Here is an 11,301-nt window from a genome sequence, read left to right on the forward strand (position 1 = left end):
GATGAGCTAGAGATCCTTTCAAAATGTACCCCTAGAGAGTCGGCTTGGTCAATGAGTGTGTCTCCTTGTGTATTTACGAATGGTAGAGGATGAGTTTCGCGGGCTTTTATTTTGTTTACCCTATTCCAGGCTTTTCTTTCGTCTGTATAAAAATTAATACTAGAGTTGTATTTTTGCCAGCTTTCCCTTTTGGCATGGCGGCGCGTTCTTCTACCTTCTGATTTTATTTTCTTGAAGCTGATCAAGTTCTTGGTAGTTGGGCAGTCGCGAAGGCGACTCCAAGCCTTATTTTTATTTTTGCGGGCTTCCTTACACTGCTCATTCCACCAAGGAATACGCCGTTTAGAGGGTGATCCATTCGTTTGAGGGATACATATTGATGCACCATCAGTTATAAATGCCGTCAAATATGATACTCTATCATCGATTGAGAGAGTACAAATGTCATCCCAGGTCAAATGTGTCAGCTCTCTGTATCGTTTCCAGTCAGCACAGTCGGCCTTCCAACGTGGCAGATGTGGGGTACACTTATCGCCTTTTGTGAACTTTAAGAGAATTTGGAAATGGTCACTCCCATAAGGATTTTTGATTACGTCCCACTCTAGGTATGGAACTAGTGTACTTGATGTTATACTTAAGTCAATGGATCAGAACGTTTTGTTCGCCACGCTGTAGAATGTGGCTTCTTTCTTGTTTAGTAAGCATGCATTGGAGGATAAAAGGAACTTTTTTAATAAGCGCCCTCTCATATCACAACGAGAATCTCCCCAGAGGGTGTTATGTGCGTTTAAATCACCTACTACAATGTAAGGTTCGGGGAGTTCTGCGATAAAACTCTGGAATTCTGTTGTGGAAAGTTGATGGCATGGAGGGATGTACAGACAGGTAACTGTTACTAACTTATCAAATAGCACGGCTCTGATTGCCACTGCCTCAGGGGATGTTTGCAGATGTACATGTTGGCAGGCGATATCCTTATCAACTATAATAGCAACACCGCCTGACGAGGCGAGAGCGTCACTGCGATCTTTGCGGTAAATGGCATATTGTTTCAGAAAGTTAGTATGTGAACGATTGAGGTGTGTCTCTTGCACATACAGCACCTTTGGAAAAAACTTGCGAAGGAGTTCCTTAATGTCATCAAGATTGTGTATTACACCTCTCACATTCCAATGCATTACCTGCGTGGCCATACTGGAAGTGTTTTATTGTGTGTGTCAAGAGATATTAGGTTCGCTCGAGGGACTTTTCCAGGCCCCTTGATGTGGCCACGGCGGCCGCATTTCGATGGGGGCGAAATGTGAAAACACCCGTGTACTTAGATTTAGGTGCACGTTAAAGAAGCACAGTTGGTCGAATTTTCCGGAGTCCTCCACTACAGCGTGCCTCATAATCAGAAAGTGGTTTTGGCACGTAAAACCCCATAATTCAATTTTTTTAAGGCCCCTTGGTGCGGGGTATTTCTTTTTTGTGGGCTTGCTCCAGGGAGCAACGCCGTTCCTTCGGCGTCTGAGACGCCGCAGAAGTTTTTGTTACATCCATCGCCTCGTCAGAGGCGCTGGATGAAGCCCGCTCAGCGGGCACTCTCGGGAGTTTTTCAGGCCTGTCTGCACGAGCAGTGGCCCTGGGACTGGCAGGCTCGGAGGTCTGCTGGCCCTTCGTGCTAGGGGGCGGAAGAGCAGTGGCTGCTCCCGCCAGGGGGCTGGTGGCGTAACCGCCGTCACACTCCGTGTGACTTGCGCGGCCGCCAGAGGATGTGGCACTGCCCCCCCGCGCGTCACATCACTGTAGGACGGATTCGATTGGTTGTGGACAGAAAAACGCTTGCGCGCTTCTGGAAAAGAAATGTTTAGTTTGACCTTCAGTTCGATTATTTGTTTTTCTTTCTTCCATGACGGGCACGATCGCGAATAGGTGGGGTGGTCTCCGTCACAGTTAGCGCAGTGGGTTGCGGAAGAACAGGTGTCCGATGTGTGGTCTTTAGATGCACATTTTGCACAAGTAGCACGCGCCGGCAGCTCTGAGACCCATGCGCAAAACGCTGACACTTGAAGCATCGGCGCGGATTGGGAATGTATTGGTCGTATGCGTAATTTCCAATATCCTGTCTCTAATGAATCAGGCAGTTTACTTGTTCCAAATGTTATTATTAGATGCTTTGTTGGAATTTCCTTGTCATCGCGCCTTAACTTAATTTGGTGCACCTTTACCGCGTTTTGTTTTTGCCATCCTTCCAACAGTTCGCTTTCACTAAGTTCAAAGAGGTCGTCATCAGAAATGACACCACGTAGATTGGTCATTGACCGGTGGAGGCCCACGGAGACTGGCATGTCACCAAACGCAGCAAGTTTGGTCAGTTTGCTGTATTGGAGCTTGTCACGCACTTCCAGAAGAAGGTCGCCGCTTCCCATCTTAGTTACTTTGTAACCAGAGCCGACTGCTTCAGTCAGACACTTTGCGACCACAAATGGGGATATTGTGCGAACTGTCTTGGTTTCAGGCTGACTATGTATTACATGGTATTTGGGGAAAATTTCTTTCGGTTTCAAGAGAAAGTTGAAAGTTTCATCGGTGCGCTCCCTCTTCAGGGAGCGATCAAGGAGGGGGGGGAAATTTGAAGCCATATATAGAATGCGCGCCGCCCACCTCGGAGCCCAACCTGGCGACGTCACAGGATTAGAAACATTCTATTCTGCGTATGCCTGCGGTACATTCTCACTATAACCTAATATATATACCCAAGACTGGATATATTACACAAGGTTAACCCTTGCCGCCAGGAAATAAGGAAGTAATAAGAAGTGAAGAGAAAACAGGAAAGATGAAAAAGGCGACAGAGAAAGACGAAGATTGGAGAAAAGGACAGGAAAAGGCGACTGCCGATTTCCTCCAGGTGGGTCAGTCTGGAGGTGCCGTCTATGTGAAGCCGAGGCCGAAGAGGTGTGTTGCCTCTGCCGGGGGGCCTGAAAGGGCTAAACACCCAGCTTCGTCTCAACCCCCAGGATCCCCTTTTCCCCAGACACGGCTAAGCCGCGCACGGCTACACGCGGGAGGGTCCAACCCTCGTGTGCTCGGGTACGTGGTGTCGCAACACATCAAACGCCTGCTGGCGCAGACGCCCCTGCGGGGTCCAGTAATGATGAAAGTGATGTCGTTGTGACACGCTCATCAGGAGCAGCAATCCAAAATAAGCGCGCAGCTCATCACTTGTGAGCACCTCCCACTTCTTAGGGTATTTTTGTGCCCCGGCATGGTTTGCGCGCTCTAAAATGATTTCCAACACTTCATCGTCGAAATACAGATCAAAACAGTCGGCTGCCCGCACCATTGGCTTTGTTGAGAGCTGAGAGTACCATGACTTTGCAATCCCAACGCGGATCGGAGGTTCATTTGTACTCCAGTTGTCACCAAGTTCCTCTTCTAGTACGTCATCTACTTCGTGATACGGCCCGACTGTTTCCCGCTTGCCGTTTTCCCTGTTCTTTGAAATTGTTGGTCGCTGTTTCTTTCGTTTACCTGTTGATGGACCAGCTTCGTTGTCATCTTCGTCGGGGCTCGAATCTGGTGGTGCAAGCTCCGGTACGAACTCGTCCTCGCTACTCAGTGCCTCGTCCTCACTTGTTCCTGACTCATCTGGCAGGCTAAAAAAGAGTTCCAGTGCCTCTTCACGTGTGAGCGAGTCCACTGCAAATTCATAAAACCAGAAATAATAAGAATGTATCATATTTGTAGTTCGGGTCAGTTAGGCCTAACAAAAATAAGGATACGCTTTTAGAGTATGCTGGCTTCGACATCACTATCGCGCGGCCCTTTGCTCCGATCTTCAAATATGTCACACCAATGCAAGCAATAAGCATTGCTTTGAATGGGCAGAAAAGGAAAATCTTACCATTCATGCCGAACTCTCTTTGATCGAGTCCTACGGGAGCGAAAATTCTGAGTGCAACTTTCTAAACAGCACAACTTTCATTAGATGGATGGATGTTATGAGCGTCCCCTTTGGAACGGGGCGGTGGGTTGCGCCACCAAGCTCTTGCTACTATGCTGCCTAATAACCCAGCTAGGTTAAACAATGAAAAAAAAAAAACGCTATAAACTACCACGTCCAAATTTTCTGATCCCCTATGGCGAACTGTGCTTTTGTAGGTCTCCGTCTTTTGTCGTTTCCCTACTTTTCTTCCACCAATCCTCCAATCGCCTCTTACTAATGTCTATTGCGGACCTGTTTGCTTTACCACTGCTCCCGCTGAACCGAAGGGCTTCAAAGAGGCCAGTGGTGCCTAAATCGACCGCTGGGTAGACGTCTTCACATTCTAATATAATATGCTCCGTCTTTTCCCTAGCTTTACCGCAGCAAGCACATCCTTCTTCCTTCTTATATCTCGCTTTATAGGTGCGTGTTCTAAGGCATACCGATCTCGCTTCGAAAAGTAAAGAGCTTCCCTTTGAGTTATCATAAATGGTTTGTTTCCTGATTTCGTTTTTTCCTCTTAAGTAGTTACTCATGGCAGGTTTCTTTTCCATTGGTGCCACCCATGAGATTAATTCAGCCTCTCTGACTTTCCGCTTGACCTTCTTTGTTGCTGTGTTGCCCACCCCAGAGGCTGCATACTTGCTGGTAAGCTTCCTAGTTCTTTTCCTACACTGGGAATCAATGTTTTGCCTGTACAGATACCTGAACACTCTTCCAGCACATTTACTTTCTTCCATATTCCTCAGCCGTTCTGCTCGCCCTGCACACTATAGTGTGCAGGGCGATACCTGGGGTTGTTCATCGAGTGGTTTAGCAATTTAGAACACAATGAACGATTAACAGAGGAAAAGACAAAACCGCGCTGGATATCGCCCTGCACACTATAGTGTGCAGGGCGATACCTGGGCGCAGCTCAAGCACAGCAATACCTCCGCACAGCCAAGCCATTCTATAGTATGGCTTGGCTGTGCGGAGATTCCACATGCTGAACAGGAAGCTGAGATGGTTGCTGAAATTTTGGGCGGTGAACCTCTGCTGGGTGCTGATGCGACGAAGGAGATGGTGCTTGGCAGGATAGGACAGGCGGAGTGCATTCACGTCGCCAGCCGCGTATCTTGGAAGGTGAGAATGTCTATTTACAGCAGTGGAATTGTTATCTGCGAACAGCTGGCTTACGCTTGATTGTGGTCATTGTAATCTGTTTAACTCAGAAATGGACTTCCCAGCAATTTAGCCAACGCTCAATGCGAACTCATCCACGTTTTTCTTAGTTTTCATTTCCCTCGTACTGTCCTAAATTTTAGGAGGTAAGTTGCAAACAAGTCGCTCTAAAGTCGGTATAGTAGGAACGGGAGTGAAGCTGCCGTGATGAAAGGACTACGGTGAAATGGATGTATTGTCTGAGTTTTTCTGCTGTTTTTCAGAGTTTCCAAAAAATTGGCACCATCACATGAACAAGTGTTTCAAATCGCCACTGATGTCTGGGATCATGAGCTTTGACAAACCACAATGTGATTACATTTTTTTGTCAGCCTCCTTCACTGCACAGTGTGACCTTTGCAAATAAATAAACTGAGTGACTGATTGATTAGCTTAAATAAAGCCAGTACAAGGCACCCCAAGCGCAAATGTCTTTTCGTTATGCCCTCTAGGTTCCTGGAATTGTACTGGCATCGGGAGCAGCGTTTGTGGAGGACGAAGAAGCAAGTGGGGAAGAAGGAGGCGATGGGGCACGGCCAACGGCAGACGTCCGGCTGACGGCCTCTGACGTGTCCCAGATGCGGCTGGTGGTTCGCCTGGTTGTCCTCAGCCAGTGCCACACTAGGTCGTCGCACGGACGAGTGGATGCCCGATCCCTGGAGACGCTAGCTGGCGCACACTGCGTCCTCGTGTCACTGTGGCCCGTTCCAGACACCGCCCTCAAGATCTTGCTCAGGACCTTCTACTCGTCACTCATGCAGGTAACGCTGTTGCATCACTGCGTTTATGTCGGTCGTGAATTTTGACAGCATTCCTCTTGTGTCCTAATTGAGGATGCGGACTTCAGTACCGGTTGAAGGCTGCGTATATGAGTAAATGGTGGTGTGCTTATTGTGAGAAACTAAAGTGCAGTGCAGTGCTGCACATGAATGCAAATTATATTAGCGTTTAAGCCTGTCCATACATGCGGCTTTTTAAGATTTATGGAATACTGGAACACCAGATACGTGGTACCGTCTTGTGACGCTGAGCTCATCTGGACTGCGCAGAACTATTATTGCAACTAAAGAGTATGTTCTGCTTGACTGCTGACCTAAAGGTGCTGGCAGCAACATGATGAATCATGTGCTGGGCTTCCTTTCTAACCAGTTGAACAGCTACGAAAAAAAGTGTTGTAGCGCAGTGTAGTTGAAGAAAACACCACGAGGTGTCAGTATTGGGATGGCGCTGCTGCTGCCATCCCAATTTCTGGTGTTCCAGTATTTCGTTAACCGGTGATACCATATGGACAGGCTAAAACACTCTTTTACGTTTAATTTAGAACGTGTATTATTCAAGACAGCTGCCTCTGAACTTCTCAAGTTCCTAATAAGTGATGAGAAATGTATAGTGGTCCCTGTGGCAAGGAGGGCAGCTCAAGATAAACCAAACAGTACACATGCTGCCAGACCTCTCTTGCTCTCTTATCCCTTATCATTAATTGTTTTCATCCCCATTTTCTTTTCTTTTCCTCGGTGCAAGGTATTCAACCACACTCAGTCCTAGTTAACCTCCTCCTCATCTTTCGCTTGTCCCTCTTCCTTCCTACTCTCTGCTTAATTTAAGCAGATCAGGGTCGCGATTGGAGATCATGGTGGGGAATGCGCATTCAGTTTCGCCTCATGCAATTGGCCTAGGCCATGCAGACATCGTCTGCCGTGGTGCGCGACTATGTTTTTGGCAATGTCAAAATGACAACAAGCTCCTGTCAGTCATTTTCAAACCGAACATATTGTCTGCTAGGAGCATCCGTTCGATTAATCACACGCTCACTATGAGACCAGCTTTCCATGGCACGTCTGGTGGATTGGATTGGATCCAAAAGGTGGCTGCAGCTATGGAATGGCACGTTTGGGTTCACCTAGCGACCATGCAGAGAAAGTAATGGTAATAAATTGCAGTAGCAGTACATATTACTACTGTATTTGAGAATGCGTTTAAGGTTGAGAAGAAAAAATACATTTTTGTCATGTAAAAATTTTATTCATTAGAAGGTGAGAAACATTTCGTTTTGTAGTATAATGTTCCCAAGTAGACGAAAAATGAGGTACGTCAACTTCTGGGGAGTTGCCGCTTGCCACTTGGCTGCTGTCTCCCTCCTGTTCTCACAAATTTTGTGGACCACCCATTCCGAATAAAGATCTCTCACTCCCCCCCCCCCCCCCCCCCGGAGCTGTCACTCACAGCTTCTCGAGCATTTATATTTGCTGATTCCGTTGAGCCTCTAATGTGTCTTTTTCTGTTCTGTACTTTTACGGAGCAGGGCTCAAGAGCCAGTGCTGCTTCGAGTGAAGCCCTGTGCACGATCCAGACAATCAAGCAAGTTGGTCACCCAGCCAACTGGGCTAGCTTGGCACTGGTTGGTGGGGACGTGCACCCCTCCAACCAGGTGGTGCTCATGGGCCAGGCCCTGGTGGAACTGCTCAAAACACCTGACAAGTGCCGAGACGCCTTGCGTGTTGTCGTACACCTGGTGAGTGAGAAAGTAACAAAGATTTACAAAGCAGATGGTGCTCACAGAAAGGTTCTCACTCTTTGTCACGCTTCATTGCCTTGATGCATTAGACGAGTGCCGTCAGAAGGGCTGGAACATTGAGTGTTTGAGATGCTGGCTAGTCCAGCAGTAACCACGTGTTAGAAGATGGAAGGGGCTGTGATTGTGACGGCAATGCTTCGCATGGCAAGCTGTGTGCATCGGTTAACATGCTTGGGCATAGCCACATTCTTCTTTGTGTAGACGGTGCTGCAACTCGTTAAATGCCGCCTCCTGCTCCTCGCCCCACACAGACGTGACATCTTCTCTGGTTAAGCAGGTGAGCGGTGAGGCGATGCGTGCAAAACCCGCAATGAATCGCCGGTAATATGCGCATAGGCCCAGGAAGCGTCTGACTGCCTTTTTGTCTGTAGGCCTTGAAAATTTTGCGACGGCTGCGATTTTCTCAGGATCAGGTTTGACACCTGTGTGACTTACTACGTGGCCCAAAAACTGTAGTCCTTCATAGCCAAAGTGGCACTTTTCAGGTTTTAAGGTAAGCCCAGCGGACCGTATGGCTTGAAGAACCAACTGTAGCCGTCTGAGATGTTCATCAAATGTGGCAGAATAAAGAATGACATCGTTTAGGTAGACTAAGCAAGTCTTCCACTTAAGGTCTGAGAGAACAGTATCCATTAGTCTTTGGAACGTGGCTGGGGCGGAACACAAACCAAAAGGGAGAACTTTGAATTCATAGAGCCCATCAGGCGTTATAAAAGCAGTCTTTTTCCCGTTCATCGACCTCTATTTGCCAGTATCCACTTTTTAAGTCCATCGAGGAGAAGTACCGTGCATGCCGCAACCTGTCGAGGGAATCGTCGATCTGTGGTAAGGGATACACATCCTTTTTTGTAACCCGATTGAGCTTGCGATAATCGATACAAAATCGCAGGCTACCATCCTTCTTAACGAGTACCACGGGCGATGTCCAAGGGCTTTTTGACGGCTGGATGACATCATCTTCTAGCATTTTCTTGACTTGCTGCTGTATTGCTGCTCGCTATTTCTCAGCCACGCGATACGGATGCTGTCGGATGGGTATTGCTGCTTCTTCCGTAATGATGCGGTGTTTCGTCAGTGGTGCTTGACGCACTCGGGAAGTTGTAGAGAAGTAGTCCTTAAAATCGCCAAATAGTTCTCTGAGACTTTGTTTCTGTTGCGGCGCTAAAACTGGGTCAACGTCGACGACGGGTGCATTTGGCATCGTATCGGTGGTTGATTCCTCCTCTACAGCAAAGCAGTGTTGAACGTGGTCAATTTCATCAAAGTATGCCACAGCGGTGCCTTTACTGATCTGCCGGCGTTCATTGGTGAAATTTGTCAGAGGTACCTCTGTGCGACCACCGATTAAGCTGATGATACCGCGAGCGATGGCAACACCTTGATGGAACAGAAGTGCAGTTAGTTGTTCGGCTACACCGTCCTTGTTGAACTGTTCTCCGCAACTGACGGAGACAAGACTGCATGATAGAGGTGGTATGCCGACGTCGTTGTCGGCGACACGTAATTATGTACGTTGGCGCTCTTCGTCGTGGCTCGTCTCTGTACTAGTTGACAAGGTTATCTCGCCGTCCCGTATGTTAACCACGGCACCGTACTTCCGCAAGAAGTCCATTCCAAGGATGAGTGATCTGAAGCACTCTTTTAAAATCATAAAAGTGGCGACAAAAGCTGTATTTCCTATCTGTAGGCGTGCAGTACATTTTCCTGTAGGTGTCATTATCTGGCCCCCGGCATTTCGAATATGAGGGCCTGTGCATTGCATTTTGACTTTCTTAAGCCGGTCTGCCAACTGCTCACTCATTATCAAAAAGTCTGCTCAGTATCGACTAAAGCTGTCACGTCGTGCCCATCAATCGTTAAGAGTAGGTCGGCACTCGCAAATTCGTCGGCGTTCCGTTTCTCCGGGTCGCTCTGCTCGTTTCTCTGTTTATTTATTATTGTACGGGGTGATTATATTAAAGTGTTGTGGACTTTTTAAAGATCGCTTGTACAGCATAGGATAGTTCTTGTCCATGAGCTGGATTATTCGAAGAGGTGGACATTACTATCACGAGAAGTCAAAACAGATATTCAACTAAATTAACACTATTTTACTAATTAACTTCTTAATAATCACTTTGCAGCACATATTGCAATTTACGAATTATAGTCGGTGAGTTTGTAGTATATAACCACTCGAATTTTCGGGATGAAACCAGTTTTGAGATATTATTTCCCAAAGTATGGGAAGAAATACATGGGCGTTCCAGTTACTCTTGTGCTTCAATGCATAAAGGAGAGTTTAGTTAAAAAGTAAGCCCCGCTGCGGTGGCTTAGCGGCTATGGTGTTGCACCGCTAAGCATGAGGTCACGGTATTATATCTCTGCCATGGCGGTGAACTGCAAAAACATCTCTGTACCATACGTTGGGGACAGGCTAAAGATCCCCTGGTGGTAAAAATTATTCTGGAGTCCCCCACTACGGCGTGCCTCATAATAAATTTCTAGTTCTGGCATGTAAAACATCAGAATTCATCAAAAAGTAAGGGGAACAACAGTGCATTATTACGACGAGTTCGATGAAGCATACTCCCAAACTGGTGTCATTCTGGAAGTTCATTAGATGTGGGTACGCATAGTAATTTCACTGGCTACAATTCATAAATAGCACTAATTTATTCTCTTTGGCTTCCTTCTGTTGTGAGGGGAGTGCAAAAATGTCATATAGATGTGTGTCAAAGAACCCCAGGTGGTCAATCCTCTCACTGTAACATACTTCATAGTTCCATTCCACATAACTTGGGTATGTAAAATTAATGGAATAAGTAAGACATGTTAAGAGATAAAAGCTCTGTTTTCGTTACAAATCCTGAATTCATTACTACAGACGCCTAATCTTTCAATTTAGCTCGACCTAATATTTTTCTTTAGTATCCCTTTAAGCATTAGAACACAACCTGAGTGTCGATAAGCTGAGATGGGAATAGTAATGCAGCGCAAAGTGCAAAATACTGGGCAGAAATAGCGACCTTGCTTAACAATTTCACACAACTGTGCCTAGATATTGTCATCACAGCTCTGTCCACTTCATCCTTGTCCTTGCTTGGCAGGTGCGTGAGGAGTTCCTGGGCCTGCGGGATGCATCAAGCCAGCAGCGGCCGCTGGGTCCAGCCGAGTATGTGGCCATGGTTTACGACTGTATGTTCTGGATGCAGAAGAACGTGTGCCTGGCACGCCACTTGCACCACCTGGACAAAGCGTTGAGGCGCTGAATGTATCCAAAATATAAATGTATCAATATCGATATCAAAACGAATGTATCCCAAAAATATCACTTTATTTCCGTTTTAAGGCCCCTGTGCCAGGAAGAAGTAGTCGATGCATTGCTGTACACACTACTGCTTACGTGCAAACAAGTCCGCCTGTATTTCTGTGAGGTTTAAGTTTTGCTGTATACCGATGCAAGGTCTGAAAAGGCTAGAGTCAGATCCACATGCGGAAGGCCCTGAAGCACGTGGCACGTCATCACCCGAGTCAGTCTCCGTTTGATGGTGGGAGAACTTGCTCAATTATT

The 11,301-nt window shown here is 47.0% G+C and overlaps 1 protein-coding gene across 1 annotated transcript; it reads left to right on the forward strand.

Annotated features, from left to right (window-relative positions):
- The first annotated feature begins 5,625 nt into the window (after window positions 1–5,625).
- Window positions 5,626–11,059, forward strand: LOC142587931 (tetratricopeptide repeat protein 28-like). The gene is made up of 3 exons (XM_075699308.1): window positions 5,626–5,934; window positions 7,476–7,685; window positions 10,838–11,059. The coding sequence occupies exons 1-3, from the start codon at window positions 5,752–5,754 to the stop codon at window positions 10,997–10,999; spliced, it is 555 nt and encodes a 184-aa protein (XP_075555423.1). The 5' UTR covers window positions 5,626–5,751; the 3' UTR covers window positions 11,000–11,059.
- Window positions 11,060–11,301: the final 242 nt, after the last annotated feature.

The sequence above is a fragment of the Dermacentor variabilis genome, chromosome 7 (genome assembly GCF_050947875.1).
Source record: "Dermacentor variabilis isolate Ectoservices chromosome 7, ASM5094787v1, whole genome shotgun sequence".
In the NCBI taxonomy this organism is placed as follows: domain Eukaryota; kingdom Metazoa; phylum Arthropoda; class Arachnida; order Ixodida; family Ixodidae; genus Dermacentor; species Dermacentor variabilis.

What these genes read in the sequence shown, in the direction of transcription:
- LOC142587931 (XM_075699308.1), top strand. Translation starts at nt 5,752, where the DNA reads ATGCGGCTGGTGGTTCGCCTGGTTGTCCTCAGCCAGTGCCACACTAGG. An exon ending in TCTACTCGTCACTCATGCAG is followed by an intron (nt 5,935 to 7,475) that starts GTAACGCTGTTG and finishes TTTACGGAGCAG; the next exon opens with GGCTCAAGAGCCAGTGCTGC. An exon ending in TGCGTGTTGTCGTACACCTG is followed by an intron (nt 7,686 to 10,837) that starts GTGAGTGAGAAA and finishes CTTGCTTGGCAG; the next exon opens with GTGCGTGAGGAGTTCCTGGG.